This window comes from Otolemur garnettii, unplaced genomic scaffold (assembly GCF_000181295.1).
Source record: "Otolemur garnettii isolate 467f Iridium unplaced genomic scaffold, OtoGar3 scaffold00148, whole genome shotgun sequence".
In the NCBI taxonomy this organism is placed as follows: Eukaryota; Metazoa; Chordata; class Mammalia; order Primates; family Galagidae; genus Otolemur; species Otolemur garnettii.
In genome coordinates, this window is record NW_003852543.1 from 4,665,960 (window position 1) to 4,680,106 (window position 14,147).

General features: G+C 34.4%; 1 protein-coding gene across 1 annotated transcript in view; it reads left to right on the plus strand.

Annotated features, from left to right (window-relative positions):
- The first annotated feature begins 1,815 nt into the window (after nucleotides 1–1,815).
- Nucleotides 1,816–14,147, plus strand: part of VWA3B (von Willebrand factor A domain containing 3B) — a 184,199-nt gene continuing 171,867 nt past the window's right edge. Inside the window, exon 1 of the mRNA XM_003799288.1 lies at nucleotides 1,816–2,030. Within this exon, the coding sequence (XP_003799336.1) occupies nucleotides 1,835–2,030 (196 nt within the window). The 5' untranslated portion in view covers nucleotides 1,816–1,834. The remainder of the gene's footprint in view (nucleotides 2,031–14,147) is intronic.

Sequence of the window (14,147 nt, forward strand, 5' to 3'; positions counted from 1 at the left end):
GCCTCTTGTAGAAAGAAAGCAAGATCTTCATCAATAATATGATTTTGTATGATTTTGGAATTCAACATATGTGGATAATGTAAATTCACATAAAACCTTGAAATGAAAATCATTATTTTTAAAACCTTAAGAGTGACAAGCTGGGAAGCTTATCGAGCCTGACTGCTAGGAATAAAGATTAGTGCTCTTTGTCTTCCATGAGGACCCATGAGTGCTACCAGGATGCAGTCTTACTGGAATAAAGCTATAGGCTTGTACCGTAGAACCAGGATGGAGGAGAATAGTTGTAAAGATAGCAGCATGGTTCAGAAACGGCTTTGACTCCTGCTTCTCTCACTTACTGGCTGTGGAAGAACTTGGGAGCAAATTCTTCAAATTCTCAAAGCTTCCGAATCCTTGAATATAAGCAGAGTGTTAACAGTGGGTAACTGATGGGGTCATGAAGATCTGTGAGATAGCGCATATAAAAGGCTCTGTCCAGTGTGTGGCCAACAAATGGAAGTTGCTGCGGTTGTTTCTATTATGATAAAGGCCACAGAACATAGACTTTGGAGAGCTGGATGGGCTAGGTTAGAATCTCAACTCCACCCTTAACCAGCTGTGTGATTGTGGCCAAGTTGGTTCTCCTTCTCTGTGTTGGTTTCCTTATTTGTAACATGGTAATAAAAGTAGTATATACCTTATAAGGTTATTATAAGGATTAAATTATATTACACATAATGCTAAATAAGTATTTGCTAATAATAATACTTCTAATTACTTTTCACAAAACCTCCCTGGCTTGAGTCCAGCTGATTTTTGTGTTTGACTGAATTTTCATGTCATAACACTGAGACTTTCAGGAAATACAATTGGAGTTTTTGAAATGAGGAAAGGTAGTATTCTCATTGTTAAAAAAGTGTTTTACAGTTCCAGGGATCAATTTACGTACATTGCACATTCTGGTTACAGATGTAAGCGGAGTTTTCTATACTTCCTCCAAGTTATCAGGCCCTGCCCAGTTGTGGTGAGTGGGTTAAGATTGCATTAGAGTTTAGCCACTCCTTTCCTTTTGTGGAGTTATATTTAGGAAGCCTTAGATAAGCTTGATATGTTGCATATTGCCTCGAGTCCAGTGGATCTCAGAATAGTTGGCTACATGAACCAGAATGTTTAAGTCCAATATTGGAGTAAGGTCCCAGAAAATAAAACATTCAGAAAGTAGGCACACGTGTTTCAGCTGGGCTAAGCAGTGGTCTGGTTCCCACCCTACCACCAGCTCCCAGTTAGCCACTGCACCTGTAGAACAGGGGTATTTCCTGTCCAGTTTTATCCTGGTTGGAAACAAAATGTCAGGTGTGATTGTAATTAGAATACAGATATGTAGAGAAGGTTCTGAGGAGAGTGTTCATTTTTCCAAAATCAAAGATCTTTGTATTTTTCTGATTGTGGAAGTAAATACTATTTTATTATAGGAATGCTTAAATAATGCAAAAATTTAAACACTATAGAAAAGGCAAAAACCACACATACTTCAACTACACAGAGAAAACTACTACAAACCTGTTAGTGTACATCTTTCTAGATGTTTTTCAGTGTGTCTATGTGTCTATACATGCAAATATTAAATTTTTTGGATACCTATTAGCAATGCAAGTGGTTGTCTCCTTTTCCGATAAATATGCATCTATATGATAATTGTAATGGATAAATAGGAATTCTATTTCATGAGTATATTGTAATTTATATTAATCCAATTCTTTGTGTATGTAAAATTATTTCTAAATTTTCAGTAAGTCTGAGTTTGACAATTGTCCTTGCAGGACATCCCTGTGACTTAGATTATAATTCTGTGATGGAGAAATCAAGTTCATCTCCTACCATCTCTGGGCAGCAGCTGCAGAGGCAGGAGGGCCTGAGCAACATCAAAGCAGACATGGCTAAGCAAAGTCTCATTTCATCTGAGAAATGGCTTCAACTGTATGGGCTTAAGAGCAACAAATTAACCTTGAAACAGATTTTGTCTCAGATCGGATTCCCACATTGTGAAGGTACAGTCCTCTTAAAACCAGCATAGTGCCATTTAGCCTTTGAAGAGCCTGCTTGCTAAAAGCCCCTCAAAAACCATAGGCCTTTGACCTTGCTGTGATCTCATGTCCCTATCGTGCATGCACCCCCGATACGTTTCTGTTGTATAGAGGTATAATTGTCAAGCCACACATTAAATGTTAATAATGCTTAATTTTACCCTTTCTTTTTCATTGTTATTTTTTAAAGCAGCAGATAAAATTGTACATGTTTATCTTGTACTATATGATGTTTTGAAGAATATATACACTGTGAAACAGTTAAATCTGCCTAATTAACAAATCCATTACCTCATATAGTTATCATTTTTGTGGTGAAAATACTTAACATCCACTCTTTTTGCATTTTTCAAGAATATATCATCAATGCTGTACAGTAGATTTCTTGAATATATTTCTCCTAACTGTGATTGATTGTGTATTCTTTGACCAACATCTTTACAACTTCTCTCCCACCCAACCCAACCTTCCCAGCTTCTGGTAAGCACCTTTCTGCTTTCTTCTCTATGAAATCTGCTTTATTAGATTTCACAACATGAATAAGTGAGATTATGCAGTATTTGTTATTTTGTGTATTCACTTAATGTAAAGGCCTCCAAGTTCATACCTGTAGTTGCAAATGACAGGATTTCTGACCTTTTTTGGCTGACTAATATTTCAGTGTCTATGTATACTACATTTTCTTTATTCTTTCATTTTTTGATGAGGGTTTGGGCTGATTTCATATCTTGGCCATTGTATATAGAGCTGTAATAAATATGAGAGTGCAGATATCTTTTTGACACAGTAATTTCATTTCCTTTGCATATATACCCAGCAGTGGGATTGCCAGATCATATGGTAGTTACTAATTGTAGATTTTTGAGGACCCTCTACTGTTTTCCGTAATAACTATACAAATTTACATTCCTACCAGCAATGTGTACAGGTTCCCTTTTCTCTAACATTTATCTTTTTGACACTAGCATATTGTGGTTTTGGCTTGCATTTCCCTCATCATAAGTGATATTGAGCATTTTTCCTATACCTGTTGACCATTTGTATTTTTTCTTTTGAGATATGTCTATTTAAGACTTTTGACCATTTTAAAATCGAGTTATTTGGCTTTTTGATATATTGAATTGTTTGAATTACTTGTATATTTAGGATATTTACCCCTTATCAGATATATAGTTTGCAAATATTTTCTCTTATTCTGTAGGTTGTCTGTTTTTTATTTTTTATTTTGCTATGCAGAAGCTTTTTGTTTGATATAATCCCATTCATTTATTTTTGCTTTTGTTGCTTGTACTTTTGAGGTAGTATAAAAAAAAATCATTCCCCTGGCTGGATGCAGTGGCTCACACCTGTAATCCTAGCACTCTGGGAGGCTGAGATGGGTGGATGGCCAGAGGTCAGGAGTTGGAGACCAGCCTGAGCAAGAATAACAGGCATCATATATGGTGAGAGATAAGGATCTAATTTCAGTCTTCTACCTGGGGTTGTAGTTTTCTCTATACTTTTTTTTGAAGAGATTGTTCTTTCCTCATTGTGTGTTGTTGGCATCTTTGTTGAAAATAAGTGGACTATAAATGTGTGGATTTATTTCTAGGCTCCCTATTCTGTGCCACTGATCTGTGTATCTGTTTTCATGCCATGTTGTTTTGGTTAATATAGCTTTGTCACATATTTTGAAGTCAAGTGGTATGACATCTCTGGCTTTGTTGTTTTTGTTCAAGATTGCTTTGGCCATTTTTTTTTCTGGTTTCATACAAATTTTAGGATTTTTTTTCTATTTCTGTGAAGAATGTTATCGGCATTTTAATAGGGATAGCATTGAATCTGCTTAATTATTAATTAGGTCATGGGCATATCTATTTATAATTGTTATATTCTCTTGCTGAACTGACAATTTTATCATTTAATGAACTTCTTTGTCTCTTTTTAGTGTATTTGACTTAAAGTCTCATTTAAGTTTAGCTACTCCTGCTATATTTTGGTTTCTATTTGCATGGAATATTACTCTCACCTCTTCACTTTTTGTCTGTGTTCTGACAAGTGAAGTGAGTCTCATATAGGCAACATATAATACTGTTTTTTGGTTTTTTTTTTAGAGACAGAGTCTCACTTTATTGCCCTCGGTAGAGTGCTGTGGTGTCACAGCTCATAGCAACTTGCAACTCCTTGGCTTAGGCGATTCTCAGCCTAAGTCCTCAGCCTTCCGAGTAGCTGGGACTATAGGCACCCATCACAATGCCCAGCTATTTTTTGTTGCAGTTTGGCTGGGGCAGGGTTTGAACCCACCATCCTTGGTATATGGGGCCAGCACCCTACCCAATATTGGCACCAACAGGCACCACCCAATATTGTTTTTTAATTTATTCAGCCACTCTGTTTTTTGATTGGCAATAATATAATCTATTTATAGTCAAAGTAACTATTGATAGGTAAGATATATTGACTTACAACTACCATTTTAAAAATTGTTTTGGAGTTGTTTTATAGATCTTTTCTTCTTTTCTCTTACTTTATGATTGATTTTCTCTAGTAATATGTTTAATTCCTTTCGTTTAATTTTTAGTGTACCTATTATACGTTTTTGATTTGTGGTTACCATGAGGCATACAAAAAATATCTGATAGTTATAAGAAGTTAATTTAAGCTGGTAACAACTTAACTTTGATCACAAAGAAAACTCTCTAAACTTTAACTTTACCCCCACCCCATATGTTGAATTTTTGATGTCACAATTTACAACTTTTTCTATTGCATTTACCTTAACAAACTATTGTAGTTATTATTAGGAATAGCTTTGTCTTCATACTAAAGATATAAGTGATTTACACACCACAATTACAGTGTTCCAGTATTTTGAATTTGACTGTTTACTTATTTTTACCAGTGAGTTTTATACGTCAGTTGTTTTTTTGTGTTACTCATTAATGTCATTTTATTTCAGCTCATAGGATTCCTTTTAGCGTTTCTCATAAGACAGGTTTAGTGTTGATGAAATTCCACTGCTTTATAGGTCTGTCAAATCTGAAGGATAGCTTTGCTGAGAACAGTATTCTTGATTGGCAGCTTTTTCCCTTTAGCACTTTAAATACATTATTTCATATATTTCAATAAAATAACTTCTTTTATTGCTTTCAGCATTCTCTCTTTGTCTTTGATCTTTTATAGTTTGTTTACAATGTGTAAACTTTGAGCTTTGACTTTTCTGTACTTGGATATTTTTATCTTTCTCCAGGTTTGGAAAGTTTTCTGCTGTTATTTCTTTAAAAAAGCTTTCTACCCATTTATCTTTCCCCATTCCCTCTTTAACATTTGCTGTTTTGATGCTATTCTATATATCCTATAAGGTTTATTCATTCCTTTTTATTCTTTTTTCTCCATGACTATATATTTTTCAATGACCTCTGTTGACATTTATAAATTCTTTCTTCTGCAATAGTTCTACTATTGATGCTCTCTATTGCTTTTTTATTTTGTTCACTTATTCTTCAGCTCCAGGATTCTGTTTGATTTATATTATTATTTCAATCTCTCAGTTAAAGTTTGATTCTGGTCACTTATTTTTTCCTCATTTCATTAAACTCTTTCTTTGTAGTTTATTAAAGTTCATTGAGCAGCCTTAAAACAGCTAATTTGAATTCTTCATCAGGCAGTTCTTTTGTCTCCATCTCTTTAGAACCACTCATTGGCACCTTACTATGTATTTAGTGACATCATGTTTCCCTGATCACTTTTGATCCTTCTGGTTGTACATTACTGTTTGTGTATCGAAGAAGTAAGTACTTACACCAGTAAGTTACAGCCTGGCTCTATCTTGGAATGTTCTTAAATAGTATGCCTGTTCAGAGATTCTTGGTAAGTCTTCTGGTATGGCCCCTAAGCCAACTTGAGCCCAGCACATGGGTGCCTTAACATGGGGTGCCTTAAGATGATTTGAAATCTCATGGCCACTGAGACTTCCATAGTGCTGGCTACATTCTTGTGGCCATTGTAACTGGCATAGCACTGGGGAGTGCCCAAAGCCTGTGTCTGCTGAGGCTTGTGCAACACTGGGCCACAGCTAAAGCCTGTGGCAGTTGAAGCCTGCTTGTTACTGTGGATTATTCTGAGTCCAAGCCTGCTATAGTTAGTTGGTGATGATGCAGGCTAGAGCTAGTATCTATCTTGCAGGGGCTATAGGTTCCTATCTGGCACTGGGGTAGGTCTAGAGATTTAGTCCATAGGTATCAGGCTGGAGTCAAGGGTCATAAGAATCTGCTGGGTGCTGGGTTTTACTGTATTGGAACCTGTATTAGAGACCAAGAAAAGTTCTATGCTTATTTCTCTCTCTCCCCCAAGTGAAAGTATCTCTCTGCACTGTGCTTGCTGCCTGGGATTCAGGGAAGGGTGATTCAGGTAATATAAAACTATCTTTCATAACTCCTTCAATGTATCTTTTCTTCTTACTATGCTTTAACTAGGTAGTGTGACCTCTCACCTGGTTTTCTTACCTCTTGTGAAGGTATTTTTATGCATGGATAACTGTTCAAATTGTCATTTGAATACAAGTGTTATTTTTGTAAAACGACTGTTTTTCCTTTGAGTATATACCCAGCAATGGGATTGCTGGATCAAATGGTAAATCTGCTTTAAGTTCTTTGAGATATCTCTGTACAACTTTTCACAGAGGTTGTACTAGTTTGCAGTCCCACTGACAGTATATAAGAGTTCCTTTCCCTCCACATTCACAGCAGCATCTGTTGCTTTGGAACTTTATGATGTGAGCCATTCTCACTGGGTTTAGGTGACATCTCAGCGTAGTTTTGATTTACATTTCCTTGATTAAAGATGTTGATCATTTTTTCATGTGTTGGCTGGCCATTACTCTGTCTTCATTAGAAAAGTTTCTGTTCACATCTTTTGCCTACTTTTTAATGGGGTTGTTTGATCTTTTCATGTTAATTTGCTTTGAGTTCTTTATAGATTCTGGTTATCAACCTTTATCAGATATATAGCATGTAAATGTTTTCTCACATTCTGTGGATTGTCTATTTGCTCTTTTGATTGTGTCCTTGTCTGTGCAGATACTTTTTAATTTGGTTGTGTCCTATTTATTTATTTTTGTAGTTGTTGTGATTGCTTTTGGGGTCTTCTTTCTGAATTCTTTGCCTAGCAAAGAGTTTTTACAACATTTTCTTCTAGAATTCTTATAGTTTCCTGCCTGAGGTTTAAGTCTTTTATCTATTTGAGTTGATTTTTGTGAGTGATGAGAGGTGCAGACCTTGTTTCAGTCTTTTACATGTGGCTCTCCAATTTTCCCAACACCATTTATTGAATAGGGATTCTTTTCCTCAGTGTATGTTTTTAACTGTTTTGTCAAAAATCATATGAGGATGATTTTATTTCTAGATTTTCTATTCTTATCCATAGGTCTATGTCTCTGTTTTTAAGCCAGTACCATGCTGTTTCAGTTCCTATAGCCTTGTAGCATAGCTTGAAGTCTGGTTTTCTTCTTACTACATAAGGTTGAATGACTATTGGGATGTTTTCTGATTCCATATGAAGCATAGCACTATTTTCCTCTGGATCTGCAGAAGAATGACATTGGTATTTTAATGGGAATTGCATTGAATCTGTAAATTGCTTTGGGTAGTATATCCATTTTAACAATGTTGATTCTACCAATCCATGAGCAGAGTATATTTTTCCGTCTGTTTATATCCTCTGCATTTTCTCTCCTTTGTATTTCGTAATTATTCCTATAGAGATCTTTCACCTCTTTTGTTAAGTATATCCTTAGGGTTTTTTTTTTTTTTTTATTATTTTGTTACTACTATGAAAGGTATTGTGTCTTTGATTTGATTCTCAGCTTGATTGTTGTTGGTGTATATGAAAGTTACTGATTTGTCAACATTGATTTTGAAACCTGAGACTTTGATGAATTTATCAATTGCTAGCTGGGCGTTGTGGTGGGCGCCTGTGGTCCCAGCTACTTGGGAGGTGGAGGTAGGAGACTGGCTTGAGTCCAGGAATTGGAGGTTGCTGTGAGTTGTGATGCCATGGCACTCTACCCAGGGGGACAGCTTGAGGCTCTGTCTCAAAAAAAAAATTTCCTATTTATCAATTGCAGGAATCTCTTAGTAGAGTCTTTGGAGTTTTCTAGATGTAAGATCATATTGTCAGCAGAGAGTGACTGTTTGATCTCTTCTTTCCCCATTTGAAACCTCATAATTTCCTTCTCTTGCCTGATTACTCTGGCGAGAACTTGAGCACCATGTTGAATAGAAATGGTGAAGGTGGGCAACCTTATCTGGTTCTGGTTCTAAGTGGGAATACTTTCAATTTTTCCCCATGTGATATGATGTTGAGTATGAGTTTGTCATATATAGCCTTTATAATTTTGAGTAATGTCCCATCTATGCTAATTTTGTTGAGTGTTCTTATCATGAAAGTGTGCTGAATTTTGTCAAATGATTTTTTGCATTGACTGAAAGGGTTGTATCATCTTTGTTTTTGCATCTATTTATGTGGTGAATTGCATTATAGATTTTCATATGTTGAACCATCCTTTTATCTCTGGAATGAAACCCACTCACTGGTCATGGTGAATTATTTGATGTGCTGCTGAATTTGGTTTGCTAGAATTTTATTGAGTATTTTACATCTATTCATAGGAGATACTGGTCTGTAGTTTTCCTTTTTAGTTGTGTCCTTTTTTGGCTTTGGTATCACGGGAGTATCAGCTTCATAGAACCAGTTAAGGAGGATTCCTTCCTTCTCAATGTTATGGAATAATTTCTGCAGTATAGGCAGGTTTGGTACCTCTTTGTAGGTTTGGCAAAATATGGTGTAAAACCATGTGATCCAGAACTTTTTTTAGGTGGATGATTTTTTTTATTGTTACTTCAATTTTAGTGTTTGATATTGGTCTGTTCAGGAGTTCTATTCTTCCTCACTGAGCCTAAGGAGATTGTGTATTTCCAAGAATTTTTCCATTCGCTCCACATTTTCAAGTTTATGAGTATAGAGATTTTTATAGTATTCTGAGATAACATTATATTTCCATGAATTCTCCTTTTTCATTTTTAATTGTACTTATTAGATTCCCTTCCTTTTTGTTTCTAGTTAATATAGCAAAAGGCTTGTCAATTTTGTTTATATGTTCAGAGAACCAACTTTTTGCTTCTTTAATCTTCTGGAAATTCTTTTGTTCTCAGTTTCATTTAATTCTGCTCTGATCTTGGTCACTTCTTTTCTTCTGGGTTTGGGATTGGTTTGCTCTTCCTTTTCCAGTTCCTTGAGATGATTCATTAGATTGTTGATGTGTGATCTTTCTGTCTTTTGGATCTGGGTATTTAAGGCTTTAAATCTTGAGGTTCCTCTCAAGATAACTTGTGCTGTATCCCAAGATTTTGATAACTTGGGTTCCTATTGCCATTTTGTTCAAAGAATCTTTTGACTTCCATCTTTATCTCTTCACTAACCTGGTTATCATTGAACATTAGGTTGTTTAGTTTTTGTGACTATGTGTAGGAATGAGTGTTTCTGTTGGAATTGATTCTCTAGGTTTTTTTTTTTTTCCAATTTCTAGTTTTATTACACTGTGGTCTGATATGATACATGGTATAATTACTATTTTTTAAAATATTTTTTAAGACGTTTCTTGTGGCCTAGAATATGATCAATCTTAGAGAATGTTCCATGTGCTGATGAGAGGAACATATATTCAGTTGTTTTTTGGATAGAATATTCTGTATCTGTTAGGTCCATTTGTTGTATAGTTTTTTTTAGGTCCATTGTTTCTCTTTTTATTTTCTGTTTGGAGAATCTGTGCAGTTCTGTCAGTGGGGTGTTGAAGTACTTATTAACCTTTCACCTTGAGTCTAAATGAGTCCTTGTGGGTTAGATGTTTTTCCTGGGTACACCAGATACTTGTTTTATATTTTTCTGGCTAATTTTTCTATTTTTTGTAGGGATGATGTCTCACATAAGCTAGTCTTGAACTCTTGGCCTCAAGCAACTCTTCTGCCTTGGTGTCCCAAAGTGCTAGGATTACAGGTATGAGCAACCACACCAGGCCTTATTTTTCACATCAGGAATTTATACCTTCTCTTTATCTTTGCCAGTTTTGCTAGAGGTCTGTTGATTTTAGTGATCTTTTTAAAATACCAGCTTTTTGTTTAATTGATTTTCTCTATTATTTTTGAAAGTGTCATTGTTTTCTACTTTGATCTTTATCATGTATTTCCTTCTGTTTGTTTTGAGTTTATTTTCTTCTTTTTCTGGTTTCTTTAAGTGTGAGCTTAGATTATTTGAGAGTTCATGTTTTCTTCTGTAAGCATTTAAGGCTATAAATTTCCCTCAAGGCATTGCTTTAGCTAGTTCCCACAAACTTTTATATAATTATGTTAATATTATCATTTCCATTTAGTTTAAAGTCAATTTTATTTTTGTTGAGACTTCCTCTTAACTTGTGGATTTTCTAAAAGCATGTTATTTCATTTGCAAGTATTTGGAGATTTTCATGTTAGTATTTCATTATTGATTTCTAATTTGTCTCCATTTTGGAAAAAGCACATACTTTGTCTTCAGTTGTTTTAAAGTTTTTGAGGTTTGTTTTATAGCCAAGAATGTGTTTTGTCTTGATGTATGTTCCATGGATACTTAAAAAGAATGTGTATTCTGCTGTTGTTTTCCAGAAATGTCAATTATATTCTGTTCATCAGTAGTGTTATTGAGTATCCTTGCTGACTTTCTGTTTGATTTTTTTTTGGCCATGGCTGGGTTTGTACCCACCACCTCCGGTATATGGGGCCAGCGCCCTACTCCTTGAGCAACAGGCACCACCCCCTTGCTGACTTTATGCCTGTTTCTGCCTTCAATTGTTGCGAGAGAAGTATGGCAGTCTTCAACTATAATTGTAGATTTAAGTATTTCTTTTTTTCAGTTCTCTTGGTTTGTGTTTCACATATTTTGCATTCTTTTGTTTGGTGCATATACATTTAGGATTGCTATCTCTTTCTGGTGGATTGATGCTTACATTGTGTAATGTCCTACTCTGTCTCTAGTAATATTATTTTCTCTGATGTTTACTTTTCTGATATAGTCAATTCTGATTTCTTTTATTAATATTTGTATGATCTATTTTTTGATCTTTTTACTTTTTACTTATATGCATCATTGTATTTGAGCAAGTTTCTTGAAAACTCCTCTCTGTCAATCTGTCCTTTACTTAGTATATTTAGAACATTTACATTTGAGGTAATTATTGATATGTTAGGGCTTCTCTACCATTTTCTCTGTTTCTTTCTGCCTTTTTCTCTGTTTTAGCTAGTCTTTTTTTTTCTTTTCTCTTGTATATCTTTGGGTTACCTAAACATTTTTAGAATTGTATTTTTACTTATTATAGTGTTTTCTAGTGTATCTCTTCATATGGCTTTTTCAGTGGTTGTCCTAGGTAGGTATACATAAATTATCAAAGTCTACTGGTATCAACATTTTACTGGTTTGAGTGATAAGTGGAAACCTTATTTCCATTTCTGTTCCTTTATCCTTCCTCTGTATAATAAAGTATTTTATCTTCATACATTGATAATTACAATAGACTGTACTTTAATTTTTGATTCAATCATTAAACATAATTTATAAAACTCAAATGAAAGAAAGCCTATTGTAATTGCCCATGGTTTTGCCTACTGTGTTCTTTTGTCCTGATGTTCTAATGTCCCTTCTTTTGTAATTTTATTTTGCTTACAGAACTTCTTTTAGTCGTCCTTTAAGAGTAGCTCTGCTAGCTTCTTTGTATGACAATGCCTTTATTTCTTCTCTATTCCTGAAGAATAATTTTGCCAGATATGAAATTGAGGGTTGATAGTTCTTTTCTCTTAGCACTTAAAAAGTTTTGTGCAACTTCCATGGTTTTTGATGAGAAAATTAAATTACTGTCATTAGATTTTTCTTTTTTTTTCTGGCTGTTATCAAGATTTTTTCTTTGTTTTTAGTTTTCAGAGGTTTGATCATGATGTGCATTGGTGTGGATTTTTTTTGGGGGGGTTATTCTCTTTGCATTTCACTCATCTTTAATCTGTTACTCCATTTCCCCCCCCCCCATCACATTTGGAGAATTTTAAGCCCTTATTTCTTTGAATACTTTTTTCAGTCCTACCCTCTTTCTCTTTTCCTTCTGGCACTCCAATGACTTGAATATTAGATCTTTTTTAAAATCTCACATTTCTGTGAGGGTTTGTTAATATTTTTCAACCTATTATTTTTCTGTTGTTTAGGTAATTCTATTGCTATGTCTTCAGGTTTACTCATTCTTTCTTCTTTCTTATTCATTTTTCTGTTGCATCCATCCATTATGTTTTTTATTTTTTTTCTTTTGGTTACTCTTTTCTTTTTAGAGGTTCAGGACACCTATATTTTCTTCATTAATTCTCTGGTATAGATGCTTGTTAATGGATAGCAGGAATGAAAGTATTGACTCCACATTGTGCCTTATGTGATACTACCCCAACAGGGGTTTATTACAGTCTGACAAGGCTAGAAGTCCAATTTCTCATCTCAGCTTTTGCTGGTAGAAATGGAAATGGTGCTCCATTATTTTCCCCCCTGTGGTATTTGGCTGGACTAGAGAGCCTTTCTTTGGGTCCCGAAGTCCCTAGCCAATCTGCCTTCTTCTTTCCATGTTTTGAGTATTCTTATATAGTATACTATTTTGTATACAATATCCATGGTTTTTGGTTGTACTTAGGGAAAAATAGGGGAAAGTGCATTTTCTCTTCTTTCCAGAGACAGAAACCCTTACCTTCATTCTTGAAGAATGTTTTTGATGGTTATAGAATTATTTGTTGAAATTTGTTTTATTTCTGATCTTTAAACATGTCAATACACTGTTTTTTGACCTCCAATTTTTATCAGAGAAATCAGCCATAATCATAACATTTTTCCACTGTATGATTTGTGAGGCATATAATATATCATTTTCCTGTGGAAGCTTTATGATTTTTCTCTTTCTCTTTTTTATTCTTGGTTTTCAGCCATTGTGCTATTCTTTATAGTATGATATGCTCTGGTTTGGTTTTCTGTATACATATTAAATTGTATGGGATTTGCTGAGTTTCTTGGATCTATAGTTTTGTTTTTAACCAAATCTTGGCATTATTTATTCTCTCTCCGTTTCTGCTGAGACTCCAATTATAATTATGCTAAACATCTTGATATTATACTACAGGTCATGGAAACTCTGTTCATTTGTGTGAAATTTTTTTTCTCTTGGTTCTTCAGATTGGGTAATTTCTTTTGACAGATTTTTCAAGGTTTCTGAAGTTTCATTCTAGTACTCCTGCTCTGCTTTAAATTCATACAGATATTATACTTTTTGTTCTAAAATTTCCTTTTGTTTTTCTCAGTTTCTCTAAGATCCCCATCTGTTCACTTATTATGACCATATTTTTATTTCCTTTCAATACATGTATAATTTTTTTTGAAATAGAGTCTCACTTTGTCACCCTCTGTAGAGAGCTGTGGCATCATAGCTCAGAGCACCCTCAAATTTTTGGGCTCAAGAGATTTTCTTGCCTCAGTCTCCCTAGTGGCTGAGACTACAGATGCCTGCCACAACACCTGGCTATTTTTTTTTTTTGTTATTGTTATTGTTGTTGTTTAGCAGGCTCAGGCCAGGTTTGAACCCACCAGCCCTGGTGCATGTGGCCAGCACCCTAACCACTGACCTATGGGTGCCCAGACTATATATATAATTTTTATAATGTAAATATTTATAATACATATTGACATATATATAAAATAATTATTATATAAATATTTTGAGTCCTCTTTTTTTGCTAATTGCATCTGGTCCATCTCAGGGTACATTTTATTAACTCCTTTTTCTTTTAATTATGGGTCACATTTTTCTATTTCTTTGATGTCTTAATTTTTTAATTTATGGTGGACAATGTGGATGGTTATAGACTTGACTTGTACTATTTTTTTCCTAGGAGGAATTATATTTTTTATGCTTTAAGAAGTTATATATATATTATATATAACTAATTTATATATAAATATAAAAGTTATATATGTATATATATAAATGTATATTATATG